At 45.6% G+C, this 25353-nt stretch overlaps 1 protein-coding gene across 2 annotated transcripts; it reads left to right on the top strand.

Moving 5' to 3' along the window:
- The first annotated feature begins 411 nt into the window (after positions 1-411).
- Marveld3 (MARVEL domain containing 3) lies at positions 412-20586 on the top strand. 2 transcript variants are annotated; one of them, XM_029564432.1, is made up of 3 exons: positions 412-860; positions 3786-3913; positions 19375-20586. In XM_029564432.1, the coding sequence occupies exons 1-3, from the start codon at positions 412-414 to the stop codon at positions 20013-20015; spliced, it is 1218 nt and encodes a 405-aa protein (XP_029420292.1). In that variant the 3' UTR covers positions 20016-20586. The 2 variants fall into 2 exon arrangements, with proteins under 2 accessions (XP_029420292.1, XP_008833181.1); XM_008834959.3 differs by lacking the exon at positions 19375-20586 and adding an exon at positions 12294-14101.
- Positions 20587-25353: the final 4767 nt, after the last annotated feature.

The raw sequence follows: 25353 nt of genomic DNA, 5'->3' as shown, positions 1-25353 counted from the left end.
TAAAATGAATAAAAATAATAAATATGTTTTTAAAATCCCAGGACACAAAAGTAAGTAAATAAATCCACATTGGCTCTGGCTTCCTGCTATTTCTGAGTAGGGTTTGAAGGTTTGAAGGCTAAGTTAACTTCACATCCCCTCAACTGCTGTCTGGTCTACCTATGTTTGTTAACCACACAACACCAAAGACTGACAACTCACTCAGCAAGACCCCATCACCACCACCCCGGGATCCACCGCGCCCCTTGCGGGTCAGGGGCAAGGTGCAAGCTCTCCAGACCGCTGCCCAGGGAGTGCGCGTGCGCACAGGTGAGCGCCCGCGGCCCCGCCTCTAAACTTGGCCACCTGCCCGGACACTTGTGGTTGGCTGTTGCCCTCTGGTCGCTCCCGGGCGGAGACACGGAACCGGCCATGGAAAATAAGACGGGGACTCGCGAACCCCGGGCCCGACCGAGAGAGAGAGACCAGCACCGGCGCCCCCGCCCGGACCGAGACCGCCACGTGGAGCGACCGCGGGACCGAACGGGGGACGAAGCCTGGGACCGAACCCGGGACCGAGCCGGGAACCAGCGCCGGGAGAGGAACGGGGAAGTGCGGAGGGATGGGGACCGCCGAGGGGACGGGAACCGCCGAGGGGACCGGGACAGGAGGATGGACCGAGACCCCCGCCAGGACAGACCCCGGGACACCAGCCATCATCGTGCAGCCGAACAAAGAGCCTGGGAAGAGTCCCGCCAAAGCCGCGCGCCGCCCGAACCCTGGGCACCGAGCTGGGACGCAGCCCCGCCGCCCGGGCCCGCGCCCTGGGGAACCCCAGAGCCTCGGAGGAAGCCGGGCTTCGGGCACCGCACGCTGGAGAGGTGAGGGGTGCACCTGCCGGGGACCCGGACCGCGCCGCGGCCAGCCTGCACCCCAAGCTACCTGCACCCCCGGCTACCTGCACCCTGGGGCTTGACCCCACCCTGGGGCTTGACCCCAAGACCATAGCAGAAAATGGCAGGGCCGCGGGATCAGGGGAAGAAGGAGCTCCCCTAGACTGAAACCAGAAAGCGAGGGAAGGTTAGGTGGGTGGGGCTAGCTCGAAGCACTACCCAAGTGGTCACGTGACTAAGTTAGGTTTCCCCCGCCCTTGAGTGGTGGTCCCATGTTAGACCTCCACACCTCTCTGGCTTCTGGGACTCAATACTGTCAGCTCAGTGAACAGTTAAAGGTTGAGTTGAACCCCGCCAAGGCTGTATGCAACAGCAGACCCTGGAGAAGCTCCGCTTTGAACCTGGGAACTAGTCTACCGAAAATTCTCGTAGCTTTTTCCCCCTGTCAGTGACGTCTTTCTAGGCAGCCTCTTTCAAATCCTACGCTTCAGTCCCACCCTCCTGAACGCTTGAACTTTGCCACCTGTGCGCTGTAGCCTTGCAGAATTCCTCTAAGCACCTGTGAATAGAAAGCATCTCTGTTCTGGAAACTGCTGTTAGCTCAGAGTGGGGATGGAAGGGAGGGCCACGTTGGCCTGGTCCCCACATCCCCTCCTAGGGAGCTGGCATGATGTGGTATGGACATGCCCAGCTTTGCAGACTGAATACATGCATGGCCTATTGTCCTGCTGGCTCCAACAGAAAGGCAGGTCTTGGGGGTGAAACTGCTTTGTGTGTGTGTGTGTGTGTGTGTGTGTGTGTGTGAGAGAGAGAGAGAGAGAGAGAGAGAGAGAGAGTTAGTTTATTCAATGGGCCAAAGAGGTCCCCAAAGGCCATCATCAGAGTCTTAACATGAAGTCTAAGTTAAACTATTTTTTATTTTTATTTTATGTGTACAACTGTATTGCCTGCATATAGGTAGGTGCACCTGTCTATGCAGTGCCACAGACATCAGTGCCACGTGTCAGATACCCTGGTACTGGAGTTACAGATGGTTGTTAACCCCCATGTGGGTGCTAGGAATTGTACCCAGGTCCTCTGAAAGAACAGTCAGTGCCCTGAATCGCTGAGCCATCTCTCCAGCCCTGAGTTTAAATAGAGAGCAAGATGTACTTAGCCCAACAGTCCTGGTCATAGTACACTCCCACTCACCATTGCCTTGGCTCCAGTCTCTTCTGCAAGATGGTCTGACAGGTTGTCAGAACTGTGTGCAGTCTCTTCCCTCTAGCTGACACCAGGTTCTGCTTTGACACCTGGCCTCTGTGGGATTTGGAGGCAGAGCTCAGTTTCTCCGGGCTGTGTCCACACAATGAAGAAACTGCTATCCTGAGTTTATGTTACATTATCTAAAACCAACTAGCATGACAAAAGCTGCACCCAAACACAGTCTGCGCTTTCATTCTCTAGCACTATTGTTTCCATGAATGACTCTGGCATCTTGCTCTGCAGCCCAAGACTAGGAAACAAGAGGTGCATTTGATTTCCTGAAAAACCAGAGCCCCAGTTCCCTCACCCAGCTTCACTCCATCCCAATGTGAATGAAGGAAATACTTTTGCTTGCTGCTTAGTTTGCTCTTGGCCGGTTAGAGGTTTGAAGTCAAAGAGCACTAACTAGTCTTTTCTCATCTAAGCATTCATTTGATGGAGGGAATGAAGGGGGCAGGCCTACAGTGGCTTACTGTCAGAATTCAGTCTGGTACAAGAGAATGACAGGAAAACCAGCCAATTGCAGTCCAGTGTGAAATGGGCCTCTGCTGGAGAAACTGGGATTTGGAAAGAATAGAGCTGGCTTCCCAGGGCAGGTGACCTCAAGCTGAGTTCTGGAGAGAGAGAGGAAAAAGGATGGGAGATGGAAGAGGAATTTGGTGCTCCAAGAAGAACAGCTCCCTAAGTGACCCCCCCATGCCTGGGTCATTTGGGGAGTGAAGGACAGCTCATTGTGGCTGGGTCTGTGAGTCTGTGTTGTGAGTGCAGAGATGTAGCAAGGGCCTTCTGTGTACTGACGAGTTAAGGATTTCAAATCGAAGAGAAGACAGGATGGCTTCTATGTTCTAGAAAATCCCTAGAGTCTACCAAGTAGAATGCTAGCCTCTCATTGAATCTTGGGCAGAGTTCAGCCTATGCTAGAAAGAAAGGGTAGACAGGGAGAGGTGACTGAAAGATCTCAGAAGTATCCTGTATGGGTGTGGGGGTGCATGCCTGTAATCCCAGCACTTGGGAGGTAGAAGCAAGAGGGTTATGGGGTCCAAGGCCATTCTTGGTTTCTTGGTTACATAGTGAGTTCAAGGCCAGCTTGGGTCACATGGGACTCTGCCTCAAAAGAAAAAAGTAGTCTGTAGCTTCCATTTGCCTGGAGAATTAATGATGCCTGAGCTCTTTCCAGAGTAACAAAGGACAGAAGAGAATGGTAACCTGAGCCCGAGTCTTGTGAAAACTAGCATTGAAGAGCTGAGTCCATGTTGAACGGAGAACCTCAAAGAAGGCTGCTCAGAGCCACCTATCGAGACAGAGCCCACCTCCAGCAGACAAACCCACATCCACTAGGATGTGCAGGATTGCCAGGCCAGCCAGGGTCCTTAGCAAACTTGGGCCACAAGTTCCATTGGTCCATGGGACCATTAACCAGAGAATTCTCTGGAGTCTAAAATCCCGTGGCAAAGTTGATTTATGTCCTGCAGTTGAGCATCCTATTACCAGTAGGCATGGTGGCATGTGCCTGTGACCCCAGCCCTTGGGAGACTGAGGCAGGAGGAGCATAAGTTTGAGGCAAGCCTGGCTGCATACAGAGACCATGTCTAAAGAGAGCATCCTAATCCTAAATAAACCATCAAATATCAGGCCCACTCCTCATGGCTTTGTGCTCTTTGTTTACAGTGAACCTGCTTCAGGGAGACATGTGTCCACATACTCTGGGCCTGGACCACAGGAAGAGAAATATTACCAGTCTGAAGCTGAGGGGCTCCTGGAGTGCCACAAATGCAGATACTTGTGCACAGGGAGAGGTGAGCCTTGGGGGAGCCCATCTGACCATTTATATTGCAAATGACTTGAGAAATGCAGGGTGGGTGGTGCTGGGGTAAGCTGGTAAAGCCAAAAGCTCTTCAGACTTCTCTGTTGGGTGCCTAGTGTTTTCATTTCCATGTTCACATGGGGTTCTTGCTTTCCAAAAAGATGGGAAGGTCTGAACAGAGCTTCAGGCTCCCCATGCTTCTCCAACATGCCTAGCATGGAGTACCTGTCAGCCACGTTTCCGGCTCTCAGCCACGAGGGGGAACATGGTGCCCTCACTATGCTGTGGAGAGAACTGGCTCTGAGCTGCCCATGGTAGCCCCTCTGGCATGGCAGTTGAGTTCACAGAGGGAACACCACCCAATCAGATAGCCAGGCTACCACTCAACCAAGTGGACAACAGTAGATGGTCTCCTTGAAGACTTGACACCCAAGTAGTCAGTCAAAGGCTTTTAAAGATTTATTTATTATTATTTTTAATGTGTATGTGTCTGCCTGTGTACGTTTATATATACCATGAGCATGTAGGGAGCACAAAGTTTATATATACCATGAGCATGTAGGGAGCACAAAGGCCAGAAGGGAGTGTCAGATGCCCTGGAACTGGAGTTACTGGCAGTTGTGAGCCACCAGACATGGGTGCTAGGGAATAGAACCCAGGTCCTCTGCAAGAGCAGTAAGCACTCTTAACTGCTGAGCTGTCTCTCTGGCCCCAGTCAATGGCTTTTAAACTTCATTGACTGAGATGCATCATAAGAACTACATTTTATATTAAGACCAAATTTACAGCCAGGCACAGTGCCACGTGCCTATAATCGCAGCTGAGGGAGATGAGGCAGAATGATTATCCTGAGTTAGAGACCAGTCTGGGCTACATAGCAAGATCCTGTCTCAAAAAACAAGCAAAACAAATCACACACAGAAACAAAAATGTCATGAAACTGCTTACCCTCCGCACACCAAGTTATTGATATTTTCTTTTTCCTTAAAAACAAAAGCCAGGAGCCAGTGAGATGGCTCAGTGACTAAAGGCACCTACCAAACCTGAGGATCTGAGTTCAATCCCCAGGACCCAGGTGGAAGAAGAAAACCCACTCCAGGAAGTTGTCCTCTAACCTCTGTCATGTGCATGCATGCAAAATACATACATTTTTAAAAATTATTTAAAATTAAGAAAAAAATAACCGGGCATGGTGGTACACACCTTTAAACCCAGCACACAGGAGGCAGAGGCAGGCAGGTCTCTGTGAGATGCAGGCCAGCCTGGTCTACATAGGGAGTTCTAGGCCAGCTGGGGCTATAGCAAGACCCTGTCTCAAAAACAATAAAAATAAAAATAAAAACAAAAGCCAGGCATGACCTTACTTCATAGGTAGGGGCGGAGGATCAAGGGTTCAGAGACCAGCCTGAGCTACCTGAGACCGAGTCTCAAAGTAAACAACAAATCCAAAGACATCAACTTACTGAGCACCTGAATAACTTTCAGCTAACGTTACATTACACCCGCCAGCTCCCAACATGGCCTCCAGTGTTTTCATCTTAGCCCCAACCCTGGCCTCACCAGCAATGAAGAAAATCTGGTTTGTCAGGCTGAACTCCATGGTACACATGACTGAATCTACCAAGGCTACTTGAGACTAAGGCAGGAGACATCCCAGCCTACAGGGGGACAATCAAGGAGTCCCTGGTTGAAAATGTGTCTCAGGGTGATTAGGAAGATGTAGGCAGTTATAGGATTATGAAGAACTTAGATGAAAGGGCTCTAGGCCATCTGAGTACAAAGATCTACCTGGTTTACCTGTGCACCCTCATTACTGTTAAGCCTCTCTACAAGCACAGAAAGTTATCCAAATCACACAGGTATCAAGTAAAAGAGCTAGAATTGAAATTTGGAGCCTGATTCTAAGGTCTCAACCTGTTTACTTTCTTGAACTTCTTTGCTTGATGTTGGAAATAACAGAACAAGCCAGAAGCTGGCTAACAGGTTTTCTCCTTAGAGATTTTTTTTTTCCTTTCTGTGATTGATTTACCAAGAGGAAAAAGCAGGGCCTAGGCTTTGGACCAAAACACACCACAATTTAGCTTTGATTGCTTCTGGCTGTTTGGCTTTGAGCCTGGCGGTTGCGTTTTGAAGTAAAGGTAGTGAAAGGATGGTTCAGTTCTCAGAAACTAGCAAATGTGATGTACACTGATGTACAGAGCCTCACGTGTCCACACAGTGGGGCATTATGTGGGGAGAAGCAGCCATGTACATCAGCACCTCGCCCAGAGCAGTGAGAGAAGCCTGGATGCAGGTCACCTCAAGGCTTGGTCCACATTAGACTGACTCCTTTGTGGCTTCTTTTTGTCAGTAAAATCCTGTAATCCCCTCCCCGACAAATGCCCAGCAAACCTGCAACAGTGCCAGCCCCCTCTGGCCCTCTGTAGCTTTCTGGAGACACCCTGAAGACTGGGCTTTGATTTGCCACTTGAAAGTTCATTGGAACACTGAGCTCAACAAAAAGGGAGGAGCCCCAACTTGACTTTGGCAAGGAAGATGTCGCCAGATAGGGAAATCTTTGGGGACTGGAGATAAAGATCAGATTGAAATAAAACAACGATGCCACATGAGCACCTGTGGCCTCCAGGGAATCCTCTGCAGGCGTGGGTGCTGCTCAGTGACTGTTTGGAGGGACAGGTATTAGGGTTAGTTCCATGGTAAGATGTGTGTCCCAGCTCTGCTTGCTTGTGAACTGGATTCTCCCGTCCCTTCTACTGTCCCCCCTGCCCTGCCCTTAGATGCTTAGTGCTTAAATCACAGTGGTTTGTTCTTATTTATAGGTTCTGATCACTACTGCAAAGCACCTTTCAAAGTTTAATTTTTCAGGCAGGCATGAAGGTACAAACCTACAGTCCCAGCTACCTGGAAAGGTGAGGCAGGAAGATCATTTGTGTTCATGATTTCAAGACCTAGGCAACCATTCTAGTTACCCTCCCTGTGATAAAAACACTGACCAGGAGTGGGAGAGATGGCTCAGCGGTTAAGAACCCTGGCTGTTCTTGCAGAAGACCCAGGTTTGAATCCTAGCACCCACATGGCAGCTAACAACTGTCCATAATTCCAGTTCCAGGGGATCCAACAGCTTCTTCTGTCCTCTGAGGGCGTTGCACCACATGGGTGCACTTACCTACATACAGGCAATATACGCATACACATAAAAATAATAAATAATATATATATATATATATTTTTTTTTAAAAAAAACAACAACAAAAAAAAAACACTGACCAAAACCAACTTGGGGAGGAAAGGGTCTATTTTTATTTTATCTTACAGGTCACAGTTCATCACTGAGGGAAATCAGAGCAGCAAATCAGGGCAAGAACCTGCAGGCAGGAGCCTAAATATAGACCATGAGGAATGCTGCTTACTGGCTTGCTCCCCTGGCCTGTGTTCAGCCTGCTTTCTTATACAACACAGGACCACCTGCCCAGGGGTGGCACCACCCACTGTGGGTTGGGCCCTTCCCACATCACTTAATAATCAAGAAAATGTCCCCACACATGGCCAATTGAAGTTCCCACTACCCAACTGTGTCAAGTTGACAACGAAAGCTATCCAGCACGGCAACAAAATAAGATCTTTTCTCAAAAGAAAACAGAGAATCTGGGCCTGGTGATACACACTTGAAATCCTAGTACGTAGGAGACTGAGGCAGGAAAATTATTATAAGTTTCAGGTTAGCTAGGGATACACAGCAAGACACTGTCTAAAAAAAAAAAAGCCAGGTGTGGTGGTGCACGCCTTTGATCCCAGCACTTGGGAGGCCCGAGGCAGGAGGATCTCTGTGAGTTCAAGGTCAGCCAGGTCTACATAGTGAGTTCCAGGCCAGCTGGGGCTATAGGGAGACCCTATCTCAAAAAAGACAAATAAGTAAATAAGTAAATAAATAAATAAAAGCCCAAATACAAAAGTTTTATTATTCTCCCAATTAATTACCATTGTAATTTGTGTGTGTTCAGGGGCAGGGCAGGGGGTTATGTGTGTATATTCACAAGTGCATGTTTGTGTGGTTGAACATGTGTGTATGAACATGCATGATACATGGAGGCCAGAAGACAACCTCTGGTATCATTTGTCAGGGGCTGTCCACCTTGTGTTTTGAGCCAGGGTCTTTCTCATTGGCCCCAAGACTTGCCAAATAGGCTAGGCTGGCTGGCCACTGAGCCCCAGGGATCCCACTGTCTCCATCTCCCCAGAGCTGGGTTTACAAGGGCTTGCCACCAAACCCACTTGCATTTGCAGCAAGCATGTTACTTAGCCATCTCTCCAGTCACTTGGGTTGTAATTTCTATAGTTGAGAGTGCTGGTCTTTTGACTCAGAACATTCATATGTAACCGTTGAGTGTTTTGAAATTATATTTCAAAGGGGCAGTTTCCTGAGGAGAAAATTGATTTCAGTGCAGTCTGTGTGTGTTAACTTGTTGCTATGATTTAAAAATATATATATATTTAAAAACAAAAACCAAATAAAAGAACTAGGTGTGGTGGCATACTCCTTTAGTCCCAGCCCTAAATCTGGCAGATCTCTGTAAGATTGAGGCCAACTTGCTCTACATATCAAGTTTCAAGACAGCTGGGGCCACAGGAAGATGATTTATTTGGACTCCCAGTTTCAAAGTCCCATTGTGGGAGGGAGGGAGTTGGGAGCAGATCACCTCACCTCCTGGTAGCCAAGGAAACAGAGACAGAAGGAGAGGGGCAGGGCCAGGGCCAGGGGAATTTGCCCACTGGCAGGCCTGTCTCCTTTTATTCCTCTTACTTTAATTGCTCTTATCTCACCATCGACCATCATGTCATCCCAGCCAAAAGATTCAGACAGTGGACAAGCTGCCCGCAGCATTTATCTGTGAGCCCTGAAAAGGGTCCTGGTAGAAACCTGTATGTAGTCTTTTTCTAATTTCCATTCTCAATCATGTTTTTTTTTGTTTTTTTTTGGGGGGGGGTCTTTTTGAGACAGGGTCTCCTTGTAGCCCCAGCTGTCCTGGAACTCACTATGTAGATCAGGCTAGCCTCAAACTCACAGAGATCCACCTGCCTAAAGGCGTGTGCCACCGCGCCCGGCTCAATCACACCTTTTTAATACTTAAGGCCCTAATGTAGTACCTGTCTGGACTGAGATTATGTCAAGATTTCAAACTGAAGCTGACTTGACGAGTGTTAACTCATTGATGGGTCTAGAGACTTGGCCAGAGGCAGAGGAAAGAGTGGCCTAGGCTGACTCTGAGCAGGGTCAGGGAGGGCTTCTGAAGTCTGGAAAGGCTTGTGAGCCTCAGGGACTGTTTTAAGGATGTGATTGACTGTCTACACAGCCCTGGTGGTTCTTCTGTGGTTCTGCTAAGCCTGAGAGGAAGGAGGAGTTCAGTGAAGACCCTAGTTCTTTCAGCGTTCTATTAAGAAAGTCTCCTTGAGCATGGTGGCGCACGCCTTTAATCCTAGCACTCAGGAGGCAGAGGCAGGTAGATCTCTATGAGATCAAGTCCAGCCTTGTCTACATAGCAAGTTCCAGACCAGCTGGGACTAGAAGGAGACCTTGTCTCAAAAAACGAAAAATAAGAACGTCTCCCTGGCTGGAGGTATAGCTCAGTGGTACAGCAGTTTTCTAATATGTGTGACCCCATACCACAAAAATGCTGTCATACATAGTGATACTTAGGAAAAGCCTAAATGCCTCTGTCCCACTGGAATGCAATTGCAATGTGTAAAATGGTGGCACACACCTACAAGCCTCACACTTGGGAAGCTGAGGCAGAGAATCAAGAGTTCTAGGCTAGCCTGTGCTACGTGGTGAAACCCTGCTTCAAAAATTTTTTAAACTAATTATAATGATCCATATATCCTTTAGTTGTGAAGTAGGGCTGGAGAGATAGTTCAAAGGTGAAGAGGACCAGAGTTTGGATCTTAACAGCCATGTGGGGCAGCTTACAAACACCCATAACCCTAGCTCCAAGGGATCCAACACCCTCTTCTGGACTTCTCAAGTGTACACACACACACACACACACACACACACACATACATGTACACACTCACACAGACACAGACACACATAAGTGATAAAAATTAAAATAAATATTTAAAGTTATATGGTAGATTTATATGTAGTGTTTCTTTTTCTCTATATTCCTTTCTTATGTCATACATAAGTATACATGTTATAATTAAAGAAAACAATCCAGCTGGGCATGGCGGCTCACACCTGCAATCTCAGCAGTCTTCGAGAGGCCAAGGCAGAATTGTGAGTTTGAGGACAACCTGGACTACATAGAATGCCTCAAAAATAAAGGAAAGAGGGGATGGGAGAGATGGGGGTGGAGAGAACAGATAAGAAAAGAGAAAGCAATGGTACCATTTGCATTTGCAGACAGGACAGAGTGTAAAGATGTGCTTGGAAGAACATTGTTCCTGCTAGACAGTGTAGAGCTGTGACACAGGAAACAGACCAGCAGGAAATAGACATAAGGTCTGGTCACCCAGTAGCCAGGGACATGTTGAACAGGCAGACTGTCAAATCATTTGCCCCAGCAGCCCTGGTATCAGGTACAGTACCCAGTTCGGAAGCCACACTCAAAACAATATATCACTGTCTGATTCCATTTCCATGTCATCTAGAAAATTCCACACTAACTTCTACTGAGAGGAAGCAGCTTAGTGGTTGACTAGGAAGAAGCTGAAAACTTGATTACGTTACATGCTATGTATATTTGTCCAAGCTCAACAAGTCATATGCTGAATGTGGACTCTTTTATTATATATAAATTATATTTCACTAAAGTTGATTTTAAGGGAAACACACAGTTTTCCTTGTCCAGGATAAGAAAACCAGGAACTAGGAAAGAATCTAGCTCTAAGAATTTTTTTTTAGTTTGTTTTTTAAAAAATATTTCGTATTTTTATTTTATGTATATGAGTGTTTTGCTTGTATGTATATAAGTATACCATATGCATGAAATGCCCACTGAGGCCAGAAGAGGGCATAGGATCCTCTGGAACTGGGGTTATAGGTGGTTGTCAGCTGCCATGTGGGTGCTGGGAACTGAACCTGGCCAGATCCTCTGCAAGAGCAGTCAGTGCTCTTAACCACTGAGCCATCTCTCAACCCCTTTGTTTTTGGGTTTTTTTTTTTTTTTTTGAAACAGTATCTGTAGCCCAGGCTGGCCTGGAATTCATGGTGATCCTCCTGCCTCAGCTTCCTGAGTGCTGAGGTAACAGGCATGAGCCACCACTCCTGATTCTGAGAAAGTATTTTAATCTAGATAAACTCTTGGGCTGGAGGGATAGTGCAGCTAAGGCTAACAACCAAAACATTAATCCAGATAAACCTTTAGGAAAATTAAACAAACAAAAAAAGTTAGACTTTAGCCTAAACTAATTGAATGAAAATCTAAGAATAGTAAAAGTATGTTTCTTTCATTAAGTGAATATTATGTGTTTAATTAACTCAATCTTTCCTGTCCCTAATACATTCAAAGGACAATCATTTTGTTTGTACTGTTATTTTCTTGATTATTTTGGTTTTGGTGCTAGAATTGAACCCAGAGCCTCATGCATACTAAACACATACCCTACCACTGAACTATGCCGTTAAACCTATAGTCAACATTTTAATGAATAGCATCCATGCTTTATAAAACCTTCACCTTCTCTTTTAAGTTCTATGATTTTTTTTTCCAGCTTGGAGAAATGTCTTACACATTCAAGGAGCTATTAAACAGAGAAAAAGAGGGGACCATCTTTCTCAGTCTTTAGGGTGGTGAAGGTTTGGGGGTAGGTGTAGAATGTTCCCACCCTTCTAGGATGCCTTTCTAACTGACCTGGGTTCTCTCTTTCTGACTTGTCTTGGGCAGGCTGCTTGGCTGTGTGTTTGTGTGTGTGTGTGTGTGTGTAGGAGAACCTTGGGTGTCATCCTCACCTTTTTTTTGAGCGCCTCCTACAACTCACCTAAAAGGCTATACTGGCCATCCTGCAAGCCCCAGGGGTCCACCTGTCTCCACCTCCCCCGAAGCTGAGAGTACAATCATGTGCCACCATGCTAGGCATTTTATGTGGACACTAGGGATCAAACTCACGTTCCCATGCTTACCAGGCAAGCACTTTAGTGACTGAGTTGTCCATGCTTGGCTTTTTTGAGAGTTACTCTTTGCAGTCTGAATGATTTCTGGAGACCACAGGTCCTTGTTCCCCGCTAAAGCTCATTGAGTAGCCTGGGCTGGCCACAGTGGGCAGAATAAAGAGCCAGTGGTCTGAGCTTTCCTGGGGAAGATGAGCCTTGAGGTGGAAGAGTCTCCCAGTGTGCAACAGCATCTCGAAACGGTAACACCCTTTTCTTGCAGCCTGCTGCCAGATGTTGGAGGTTCTGCTAAACTTGCTGATCCTGGCCTGCAGCTCTGTCTCTTACAATTCCACAGGGGGCTACACAGGCATCACCAGCCTGGGGGGCATTTACTACTACCAGTACGGAGGGGCTTACAGTGGCTTTGACGGTGCCGATGGGGAGAAAGCCCAGCAGCTGGACATCCAGTTCTACCAGCTTAAGCTGCCCATGGTCACTGCAGCCATGGCCTACAGTGGAGCCCTCATGGCCTTCTCCTGCCTTCTCATCATTGGGGGTGTGCTCCGGCTACCATGGCACTGCCCCCTGTGGCTGGTGATCGAGGGCCTGATGGACATAATCACCGCAGGCGCATACATCCCAGCCTTGTATTTCTTCTTTCAACACCTCTCAGCTGCCTATAGCTCCACTGTGTGTAAGGAGAGGCAGGCACTGTACCAGAGCAAAGGGTACAGTGGTTTCAGCTGCAGTCTCCACGGGGGAGACATAGGAGCTGCTGTCTTTGCAGTCCTGGGCATTGGGGTCTTTGCGGTGGGAGCTGTCCTGGCCTTCAGGGGTTATCGAAAAGTCAGGAGGCTGAAGGGGAAGCCCACAGAAATGCTTGAGTTTTAGACTTTCTAAAATGTTCTGCCAAATGCAAGTGGTGGAAGTTACTCTGAACCACAGTCTTTTATAAGAATTCTTGGCTATGGAATTTGCCAACGCTTCCAAAGTACCAAGCCAGTGTAGGTTTGCTGGGCTTAGCTCCTGGTTACATGGAACAGTGTTCTCTGAGGCAGTCAGCTTTGGTTTCTAGTATCATCTGTTGATGTGGAAAGAACTAAAATTATATTTTAAAAAAATCAAAACTCTGGAATCAGGCATGATTCCAGCACTTGAAGGGCTGAGGCAGGAGGATCTTGAATTTAAGGCTAGCCCAGGCTACATAGCAAGACCCCCCTGTCAGCAAATAAACAGATAAACAACAATGAAGAACCAGTAGAGGCAGGGGAAGGTAAAGTACACTTCCTGATTAAGGATGATGACAGTTGCATTGGAAGAAGCATATCTTCAATATGTTTATGTCCAGTCGTAAAAAGCTACAACAATGTGAGACATTCCAGCCTGACCTGGCTATTCTAAACTCAACCATCTTCGGTCAGTACCCAGGCATCTCTCTACATTGCGCCCTGGGATATTCCACTCCTTTAATTCTATGGATTCTGGGACACAGTTCTGAAAAACTTAAGTTGGAGGTAGGCGTGGGCTGAGGAAAGAGGAATCAGATTAAACTCAACTGAGCTTCAAAGAGACCATTCTGCAGGCCCCTCAGTGACCCCGAGCGCTCAATAAGTGTTTTGTACCTCTTGTAAATGTGCCATTGTATGAAGAACCCAGCCCTACATCTGGAATTCAGGATCCACACAGAAGAAAAGAATGGAAATCTTTCCCCAAAAGAAGAATGTTACTTTTGGCCGGACAACATCATGGGCTCTGACTGCACATTGAATTATGAATTGGGACCGTTACAATATATCCTTGGTACAAGTAAATATGTTCTTTACTTTGGAATCAAAACATTCCAAAGAAAAATTTTAACTTGGAGAAGATGGTTTTCTTTATGTTCATATTTTTCTCTTAAATGCAATTTATTGATTTAGAAGACTTTCAGTTTAGAAAAATAAGTGTATACATCTGCTGGAATTTTCTTGAACAAGATGTGTATTGACAGTTTTGCTCATGCAAGGGGGCTTTTTGATTTTTCACTTTATGGTTATCTTGACTGCACACGCATTCATTTTATTTTAGAAAAATAAAAAATAAAATTGACTTGCTCTCCTCTGATATTTTTTTCAGGAGCACATATATAGTGCAAAGGCAGAGGTAGATATATAATTAAGCGAATGGTCAGCCACAAAAACTGCCTTGCCCAACAAGGGCGAGATCTTTACAACAAAGATCTCCAGTGGGCTTCTGAGTCTCTGTTTCCATGGAGACCTGTGCCATCTTTTGGAAGACTTGACCCATCCCAACATGGAAATAAATACAGCAGTCACCCCTTTCCTTTTTTCTTTTTCTCTGGTGTCTATCTTTCCGCATTAGCAGCATGCTTAGAGATGCTTAAGACTATTTGATATGCATAGCTAAGCCAGGTCAGGCTGGCTGGTGCCTAGGCTAATAATCAAGTCATATTCCTTCAACAGATTCTATATCATTGGCCCTGCAGAAGACATGGAGGTCTAGATTTCTTCCACTTCAGCCTAGCAGATGTGTGTTGTGTGCACCAGAGGGAAAGGGGTCAGGTTTCCTGTCTCTTGTAGCATGACAGTGTTTCTGTTTCCTTTTGTAGATGAGATAATTCACATGTATGTGGAAAGAAAATCAGAATGGGGGAAATGTGTGGTGGAGACAGCTGACCCCCACCAATGACATTTGGGCTGATTCATCTCTGCTGTGGAGAGAATGGCAGGCACTTACAGAGCCAGGGTGAAGCCTGGGCAGTTCGAGGCTGATGCAGCTTCTCAATGCTCAGATCCCCACACTGCTGTGCCCCCTGGCTCTGGCTCCTCATGAATTCATGTGGGGTCTTAGGAGAGGAGGTCTCAGACTGTGCAGCTATGTGTAAGAACATTAGAGATACCGGTCCTTTAACCACCTCCATTATAAACATCATGGCGCCCACCAGTGTAACCAATAGTTGCCCTGATTTCTCGGAAATAGGGCTTTTTCATAAATTCACTCCCATTTCTTCTGGGTTTCCAACTACTCCCCTTCCATTTTAGAAACAGTATTGAGAAGTCTCACCACCCATTCAGAAAGTGATTTATGATTTTTCAAAGGACCATAGTCATCCATTGGTATCCACAAGGGCTTGGTCCCAGGATCCCCTGAGGATACCGAAATCTGAGCGCACTCCCCTCTTCCATATAAAATGACATGGCTTCTGCATATAACATACACATCCTCTTGTATACTTTAAATCATCTCTGGATTATTTATTATTTTTGGTATATATAAACACTATGCAAGTGTTTAGCATATATAAACACTATGCACAGTTATTATATTGTTTAGTGAAATACTACCAAGAAAAAGTCTGAACTTGTTCAGTTCAATCAGATTTTTCTCAATGTTTTCAATTCTTGAGTCTGTTGAATCTGCAGTGTAGAACCTGCAGCTAGGTGGGACTGACTGTTCTTGCTTCTATTTGAGTTTTCCCAAAGCCCTATGGGGACGTACTGGCAGGTTTATATTTATCAGATAAAGTGTCTGAGACTTAGAAAGACTTCATGAGCTGAACAAGACCACAGGCTAGTAAAGAGCAGACACTGAAGTCTGGAGATCCCATTCTGAATTCATCTCTATTTCTCTTTGCCTCTCATCTCTGCATCCAGAGGGAATAACAAGAGGACTCCCAGAAGTACAGCCTGGGGCTTCTGTGGGTACTGAATGACAGCTGATGTTAGACAAGGAGGCCTTCAGTCTCTGCCCACCTGTTGGCTCTCCCTACTTTGTGAAATCTCTAGGTTATTCAAACTTCTAAGAAACTCCCTATAGATAAACAGCTCAAGTAGCTATCTGTAGAAACCCGGTTGAACAGTCTGGTCCATCCATTCAACAGAGCTGGAAGTCATGTAACAAAAGATGTGGCCACTCTGTGCAGACTGATGGAGAAACATCTCTAGCTTAGAGTAAATAAGAAGGAGATGCGGAATGGTACATATGCTGCATTTACTTTTCTGAGCAAAAGCAGAGAAGGGGGATACAGGCAGATTTGAATGTGCTTTTATTTGGAGAAAGACTGGAAAGTGATCTGGGGAAATGGTTCAATTAGTAAAGCACTTGCCTCATAAGCATGAGGACCTGAGTTAGGGTTCCCCAGAACCTATGACAAAAGCCAGGTGCAATGGTGCATGCCTGTAATCCCAGCATGGGTGAGAGGAGAGGCAGAGATAGGAGCTCACTCACCAGCTAGTCTGGCCTTTTTGGTGAAGTACCAGGCTAGTGTGCGACCCTGTCTCATACAAAAGGTGGAATGACACCTGAGGTTGCCCTCTGACCCTCACACACACACATGCACATGTGCACCACCCAAAAGAACCATGCACACATGTGTGCATACATATACTATGTACACACACACACACACACACACACACACACACACACACACACACACACACACAAAGAAAGAAAGAAAGAAAAACTGGAAAGTGTATTAGAAACTTACCAAAATGGGGGGAATGGTGTTGGCACCCTGGAGGCTAAGGTAGGAGCATCATGAGTTTGAGGCTGTCTGTGCTGCATAACAAGAACTGCTTTAATTAAAAAGACAGATGGGGTGGTGATCAGGGAATGGAGAAACATGAATCAAATTTTTCAGCTTATACTTCCTGCCATTAATTTTAAAAACTTTTCATTTTGGAAGCTCACAAATCACAAATACAGTAGAGAGAGATCCTCTGTAGCCTTCAGTGGGGTTTGTTTTGTTTTTTCTGTTAGTAATGCCTTGCTAAGCTATGGTACAAAGTCAGCTCCAGGAAAGTGACAGTCTGTAGAACTCGATTAGCGTTCCCCATCTATACACACACTCATTTGCATGTTCTGTGCAATTCTATCATGAGTAGATTAGTGTGGTTGGCACAATGAAACCCACAAGTACTCCACCCTAACAGACACCCCTGTGCCACCCCTTTTCAGCCATGACCATTTTCTCCTCTCCCTCACCCCCACTTACCTATTTCCCCAACCACCACTACCCATTGGTGCTATATCTCCAGATTTCTGTTTAAAACTTCCAGAAATGGAATCACATTTTGCAACCTTTTAAAAGTATTTTTTATTTCTTTTTATTTTATGTATATGAGTGTTTTGCCTGTATGTATGTAGGTGCACCCAATGTCGTGCAATGCCTGAGGAAGTTAGACAGGGTGTCAGATCTCCTAGAACTGGAGTTAAGGACGAGCGTTAGCTGCCATGTGGGTTCTGGGAACAGAACCCAGGTCCTCTGCAAGAGCAGCCAATGCTTTTTACCACTGAGCCATCTCTCCAGTCCCACATTTCTTAACCTATTGAGACCAGGCATTTTTCACTCATAGCTACCTTGAAATTCACCCAGGTTGTTGCCTGAACCAGGAATCCATTCCTCTTTGCTTCTGAGGTGAGCATTCCATGGTCAGGGTGTGCCATTTTAACCATTCACCCGCTGAAGGTGGTTTTGGGTGTCTCTTTCAAATACAGCCATACTGCTATGAATGTTTCACCTACATGTTGTGTGGGCATAAAATTTTCATCCCCCCACCCCATTTTTTTTTTTTTTTTTTTTTGCTTGGAGGCTGGATCTCATTATATAGCCCAGGCTAGTGTCCTTCTCAAGGCTCTCCACCTCAGCCCTCCAAGTAACTTTTCATTTCTTCAGGATAAAAAAAGCTCAAGGGTACAATTTCAGGGTCACATGGTAAGCATATATTTAATTTTTTTAAAAAAGCTACTCTAGCCAGGCGTAGTGGCACATGCCTTTAATCCCAGCACTTGGGAGGTAGAGGCAGGCAGATCTTTGTGAGTTTGAGGCCAGCCTGGTCTACATAGTGAGTTCCAGGACAACTGGGGCTATAGGGAGACCCTGTCTCAAAAAGACAAAAACAGCTACCCTAAACCAGTCACAGTGCTGCACATCAGTAATCCTAGCACCTTGGGAGGGTTAGGCACAAGGCTAGGGAGTTCAAGGCCAGTCGGGCTACACAGCAAGACTGTTATTCTTTGAAAGGGTGAGGTGCTAGAGAGATGGCTCAGTGGGAACAGCACTAGCTGCTCTTGCAGAGGACCTGGATTCAGGACCCATATGGCAACTAACATCCAACAATAACTCAAGTTCCAGGTGCTCCAATGCCCTCTCTGGACTCCATGGGCATTTTATACACTCAAGGCATTTGTGTGCATACAGGCAAAAAAAAATTTTTTTTAAGTCTCCATTTTTTTCAGAGTGGCTTAAAAAAAAAAAGCTTTGTTCATTGCTGGTCATGGTGGTTGCACACCTTTAATCCCAGCACTCGGGAAGCAGAGGCAAATGGACATCTGTGAGTGTGTGACCACCCTGATCTATATAGAGAGTTCCAGGCCAGCATAGACTACATAGTAAGATCCTATCTCAAAAAAAAAAAAAAAAAATGTGTGTGGGTGCCTGTGAAGGTCAGAAAATGTTGGTTCCCCTGGAGCAGGAGTTATAGGAGTTATAGGTGGTTGTAGTTTTGAGCGTACTGACTGGATGCTAGGAACCAAATTCAGTTCTGGAAGAACAGCAAGTGCTCTTAACTTCTGAGCCATTTCTCTATCCCCAACATTAGATTAGATAATGATGATAGATAGATAGATAGATAGATAGATAGATAGATAGATAGATAGATGATAGATTTTTTAAAACTATTTTATTATTTTATGTGTATGCGTGTATTGCCTGCATGTAGGTAAGTGCACCCATGTTATGCAATGCCCATGGAAGACAGAAGAGGCTGTCGGATCCCCTGGAACTGGAGTTACAGACACTTGTTAGCTGCCATGTGGGTGTTGGGATTCGAACCCAGGTCTTCTGAAAGAACAACCAGTATTCTTAACCACAGAGCCATCTGTCCAGCCCCAATAGATAGATATTTAATTTATTTTTATTACTATTGTTATTGTTTAGTATTACTGTTAATATTATTATTATTATCATTTTTTTTTTTGAGACAGTGTCTCCCTGTAGCCCCCCAGCTGGCCTGGAACTCACTATGTAGACCAGGCTGGCCTCAAATAGAAATCTGCCTGCCTCTGCCTCCCAAGTGCTATGATTAAGGGTATGAGCCACCACATCTGGCAATTCTTCTTGTCACACACACACACACACACACACACACACACACACACACACACGCCCGCCCTGGGTTCCATCACAAGCACCAGCAATTTTTAAAAGGAAGAAAAAAGGTTGAGAGGTGTGGATAAAAGCCTAGTGCTTTTTAGGAAAAGGAAAAACAAAACCACGAATGTCCATGCTGGTGATTCAGGCGGATGGCTATCTTGACCCGGTGGGCAATGCACCTTAAGCCCGGCTGTCTCTTCCCCAGGTGTGGTGCAGATCGTGGAGGTGATTCTGAATGGGATGGTGCTTGTGTGCATCGTGGCCTCCTACTTCGTCCTGGCCGGATTCAGCGCCAGCTTTGCCAGCGGCGGCGGCTTTGGGAACAATTACTATTCACCGTTTGAGGGCACCGAGCTGGAGCAGGTTCGGCAGCTGGACCAGAAGTACACCGTGCTCAGGTCGCCTCTGATCTACGGCGGCGTGGCTGTTTCCCTGGGGCTGGGCGTCCTCACCATGAGTGTTTTACTCAGGGGAGCCAAGAGTCCAGCAAAACTGTCTGCCACGTGGCTTCTCTTGGAGGCCACCTTCAGCCTCCTGGCAGCCGGGGGCTACTGCGCGGGCATCGGCATTTACCTGCGCGTGGCTTTGCAGATTAATTCCACTGACACTTGCAAAGCAAGAGAAAGGCTCTACGCCCGCAAGGGTCTTACCTGGATGAACTGCCAACTGGCGGGCACCGACGGGGCAGCAGCCACCTTCGCTTGTCTGCTGGTGGTTATGTACGCTGCCAGCGTGGTGCTGGCCCTGCGGGGCTACCGAGAACGCAGGTACTACAAAGACAGCCAGGAAGAGCGCAGAGATCATTACAGCGATGTGCCAGAATACTTGTGGTCTGGGACGCTCTAAGGAGATCACAAGTTTCTCCCTTACATCAACACAGATAGACAACTGTGATTTCCTAAGCGTACCCTGTGGTACTTGGGCATGTTGTAAAAGATGGGATATGCTGCAAACACCTAGGAAGTCTGGGTATGCCCTCATAAGTACGGTTCTACATGTGGCAAGGCCATAATGGAAGTGGTAAACTAGCCAGATCGAGAACACACATGAGAGGGTAGCGTCCAAGGTTGCAGCAGAACTCTTCCCTCCTGCCATAAATAGCTACAGCTGAGAAAATAAAAAAGCAATCTGCCCCACCCTTGCACTTAGCCCTAGGGAATGACTTTAATTGTGGGGTTGGACTCATATGAGGGACTGTGTTCTCTGTCCCTCCCAGAGGGAAGGACTCTGCTGTTAGAGAGGATACCACTGTGGTCCTGAGAAGCTCGAAGAGAGATGCTTTTAGTACCATCCTCTTCAGGATTCCTACCTCAGGGCCCAGGGGAAAATGTTTTCCACTACATGTCCCAAGTTGGTTTGTTTTCTCTCTCTCTCTCTCTCTCTCTCTCTCTCTCTCTCTCTCTCTCTCTCGTGTGTGTGTGTGGTGTCATCCATTGGAATTCATTTTTGAAATATTTTATGATAAAAAAAAAAACCTGAGTCTTCAATGGCTGGAGCGTTGACTCAGTGGGTAAAGGTACCTGCCAATAAGCTGATAACCCACCCACATAGTGGAAGGAGAGAATGGACTCACGAGGGTTGTCCTGTAACCTCCACATGCATGTAACAGCATGTATACATGTGCACATACACGCACACGTGCACACATGGACACACACACACACACTAATGAAATGAAAAAATGTAAAAACAAAAACATGAAGGCAGAGGCAGGAGGATCTCTGTGAGTTCCAGACCAGCTGGGGCTACAGGGAGACCCTGTCTCAAAAAGACCAAAAAGAAAAAAAAAAAATTCTTCAAGATAAGAAAATTCATAAACGTCATAGATGTGTTCATGTGATTTATTCAAAGACAAAGCAGTTACTTGCACTAGACTCTATAGGTGGCTTGGTGGCATCTTCATTCTTCCATTCCCTTACAGAGCCCTGGAGGGTTTCAGAGGGAGATGGGTAATTTCTCAGTGGCTTCAAACTGTCTTCATAATGTACCAGCTTTCTAAGACTGATCTTAAAAATAAAGTCCTTCTGTAATTTTCATCTCAAGTGCTTTCCACCTGTTTTTTATATCTTGCAACTGATTTCAGATGTGTCAGTTCAACTGGAAATATATTCTCATTATGAAGGTCTTTTTCTAACTGCCCTTTTGCTTTTCAATTGGCAATTCTTGTGGGGCCTGTCTTAAGTTTCAAGAGTAAACTTCACTGGGGGGCGGGGGTGTAACACCTTTAGTCCCAGCACTGGGTACACAAGGAAGGTGGATCTCTTGAGTTTGAAACCAGTCTGGTTCACATGGGGAGTTCCAGGTCAGCCAGGGCTACATCATGAGAGCCTGTCTCAAAAACTAAAACAATCATAAAACAAACCTCATACAGAAATGAGAAAGTCAAGTTGAAGAGAAATAACCACCTGGAAATTTCTATTGTTTCGTTGAAATCAGTCTCCTTCTACTAGTCACTCTGGCCTGAGGCACTGACTAGTGTCTCACAAAAGTCTAAGTGATAGAGAAGTTTAACAACAGCAAAAATCAAGTATGTACCCAAGAGAACAGCACTCCTATACACAGTTCTAAGAGTTTGTTTCTTGAGATTTGTTACTCTTAGATCTTTGCCCACTTTGGGTCTTTTGCTGAATAAAGCAGACTTTGCTTATCTGACCCGTCTTGTACCCAGCTGAATACTGCTCCTGAGCTGCAACTCCTCTTCTGAGCAGAACCCATCTGTGACTGACAACACTGCTACATGTCCAGAGTTCAGTGTTGGAAATGCCTTTGAGTCACTACTTGTCAGGCACCCAAGACTTATTCACATGTTACAGAGAAAACATTCAAGAAGGACAAGAGGCTTGCCCAGCTCAGGTTTCTCAGCAGTGACTTACTGTGTGCCCCAGGACATCACTATAAGGTACCAAAGCTGCAATTTGAATCCATCCTACTTAAGTTCACAACTGATAAGTGGTCTACCGACCACTAGAATTGACTAGGCTGATCTAGCTAGCTAAGCAGGTGTCCCCTTCTGCCCCTGCTGTTCCATGTGAATCTCTCCAAAAGCTGCTCTCCTAGAATCTCCACTCTAAACTGTGACCTAAGTAAACTTCCTCCTCTTCATAAATTGCCTATGTCAGACATTTTGTTACAATGACACAAAGCTAAGTAGAAAAAGTGATCAAAATTATTTTTTGCTGGGGGAAGAAGCAACATTCTTCTTGGAGCTGTGGCTGTGCTCCAGATGGATGGCTCCACACCCATGCACATATGGGAACCACTAACTGGACTTTTTAAAATGCTATGAAGTTGAAAGGGCAACGTGCTGGAGTGTATGGGGGAAGTTGGAGGGGAGAAATGGGGATGTAGATATGATCATATTTCATCGTATACCTGCATGAAATTATCAGGAATAAAGAAAAAAATTATCTTTGCCTTAATTCACAGCTTCGTAGTCATAAAATAGGTTTTGTGATGCTGGGCGTGGTGATGCATGCCTTTAATCCCACCATGTAGGAAGTGGAGGCAGATGGACCTCTAGAAGATGGCAGCTAGCCTGGTCTACATAGCAAGTTCCAGGCCAGCTGGGGCTACAAGGACACCCTGTCTTTAAAAAAAAAAATTGTTTTTATTTATGTGAGTGTATTGCCTGCGTGTATATGAGAGCACCCATGTCATGCAGTGCCTCGGAGGTCAGAAGAGGGCTTTGAATTCTCCTGGAACTGGAGTTAAGGACAGTTCGTAGCCGCCATGTGGGTGCTGGGAATTGAACCCAGGTCCTCTGCAAGAGCAGTCAGTGCTCTTAACCGCTGAGCCATCTCTCCAGCCCACTAAAGCAATAAAAAGCAGAAAAGGGGGGTTGGAGAGATGGCTCAGCAGTTAGGAGCACTGGCTGCTCTGGCAGAGGGCCCAGGTTCAATTCCCAGCACCCACATGGTGACTAACAACCATACATAACTCCAGATCCAGGGGATCCAAAACCCTCTTTTGACCTCCACAGACACTGCACAACACGGGTGCACCTACCTATATGCAGGCAATACATTAATACACCGAAAATATTTAAAAAAAAAAAAGAAAAGCAGAAAAATTCCAAACACTTTTAGCAAAAACCCTAATTCTGTATACAAGGAGAGAAAATTATCACTTCATGATAAAATATTCCTAAAACAAAGGCACAAGGGTCTAGAGAGTTGATGGTTCAGTGGTTTAAGAGCATCTGCTGCTTTTGCAGAGGACTGGAGTTTAGTTCCCAGCATCCATGTCAGGTGGTTCACAGCTACCTATAACTTCAGCTCCAGGAAACTCTGATGCCCTCTTCTGGCTTCTGCAGGCACTGCATTCACATGCAAATATACATAATACACACACACATACACCCTCTTCTGCTTCTGCAGGCATTGGATTCACGTGCAAATACACACAATACACATGTACACACACAAATGAATAAATCTTTAAAAGAAACAAAGGCATGAAAAAGATATTCCATTTTATTTTATTTATTATTGTTATTATTTATTTTTTTTTTACAAACAATAGATTTGCTGCAACATGCTCTGGCTCATATTATTGAATTAAAAAATTTAACACATTTCAAAAATATCAAAAATACACTATAATGAGTCTTAGGACTACAATACGACAATGATTGCACAAAACCATAAGATATGAGTCCACTGTGTGGATGACATCCATTGGCAACAGTGAGAGGAAACCCTATAGCATCTGGGAGAGGTGCATGAGACTCAGAACACAGGCGCTTCTGCTGACTGGCTGATCACCAAATGGACAGAGCAGGTTTACTGTAGCTGCTTTTCTCAGTCTAGGTAGTGCTTGCCCAATGGGGCAAAGTCCCTAACTGGAGAGAAAGATTAACTTGCCTTGGGGAGTCTGAAAGGCTCCACCCAGAAGGAAGTAAAAAGTGACACAAGACAGATCTAGAGTGATGCTGCAGACATCACCCAATGGCTTGGAGGCAGATTCTTTAGTAATTGGTACATTGATTGGTTAACAGCCAAGTGCTCCTTTATGGAGGTCTCTTCATTAATAAATATTGAACAGATAGAGAAGGTGAGCCTGTGGCTTCCTAGTACCTGTTTTGCTGAAGGTCTACACAGAAAGAAGAGTTCTGTTTGACAGTCAGTAGACCAGCCAAATCTAACTAGCTCCATTCTGGAAAATAGCACTCACTACAAACAACTGTAATAGCACCCAGTGATTACCAAGCTGCTCGGGTCGGCTCTTCTGTACACCAGGAAAATGAGTTCACTGACTTATTGCACATACATACTCTACAGTAGTATATCAAATCCTCGCTTGTGTCAGGAATTGTTTATTCAGTAACTGGACCCTAAAATAGCACTATAACTTTATCAACATTCAAATTTTCAGATATATATCTAATTCATTTGGATAAAATAAGAATACCTTGGCTGGCAAGCCACATATATTTTCCTTTCCCTGTAAGACTCCTGAACTATACCCAAAACCTGGAGCGTTCACCCTTCAGAAAGTCTGTTTGGTTTTTATTTTTTGAGGCAGGGGACTCATGTATCCCAGACTAGCCTTGAAATTTTCCTGTAGCCAAGAATGATCTTGAACTCCTGCTCATCCTGCCTCCACCTCTCAAGTGCTGGGATTTACAGGTGCACACCACTATGCCACCACGCCTAGCCTCAGAACCTTTCTTACATTTCCCTATTAAATGGGAGGTACAGGTAGAACAAGAATCACGCAGAGAGCAGAACCCTGAGGAAGAGTAACCTGTGCTCTGCCCACCTGGGGAACATACCCTCTGGGTAAAGGGGGTAAGGAATCACACTCACCTGGAGACAGATCTCTCCCAACACTGACAGCCTACTCAGACAACATAGCATTTGCAAGTTATCTCACAGCCACAAGAGGTGTGTGTTATGTTTTGGGGACTGGGCTATTATGGCCTTTTAACCCTGTTTTAATACAGAGCAGGGATAGGATCCTGGACATGAAAGAAACTTGAAAAAAAAAAACAAAAAAAAAACCAGAATTCAGTTTTGGTTTGGCCTATACTGAGGTTTTTCAATACAACCTAATGATTCCTGAAAGGATTAAAAAAAAAAAAAATACGACAAAGTACATTTGGAACTGCAGAGTTCTGCTAACCAAAAAGTAAACATATTTACTTTTGTCAAGATCATTTCAGAACTGGGTTTTGGAGTGACTC

The sequence above is a fragment of the Nannospalax galili genome, unplaced genomic scaffold (assembly GCF_000622305.1).
Source record: "Nannospalax galili isolate Female #2095 unplaced genomic scaffold, S.galili_v1.0 scaffold56, whole genome shotgun sequence".
NCBI lineage: Eukaryota > Metazoa > Chordata > Mammalia > Rodentia > Spalacidae > Nannospalax > Nannospalax galili.
The sequence above is the reverse complement of the archived record's forward strand: the minus strand, read 5'-3'. Positions and strand labels throughout refer to the sequence as shown.

What these genes read in the sequence shown, in the direction of transcription:
- Marveld3 (XM_029564432.1), top strand. Translation starts at nt 412, where the DNA reads ATGGAAAATAAGACGGGGACTCGCGAACCCCGGGCCCGACCGAGAGAG. An exon ending in GGGCACCGCACGCTGGAGAG is followed by an intron (nt 861 to 3,785) that starts GTGAGGGGTGCA and finishes CTTTGTTTACAG; the next exon opens with TGAACCTGCTTCAGGGAGAC. An exon ending in ATACTTGTGCACAGGGAGAG is followed by an intron (nt 3,914 to 19,374) that starts GTGAGCCTTGGG and finishes TCTCTTCCCCAG; the next exon opens with GTGTGGTGCAGATCGTGGAG.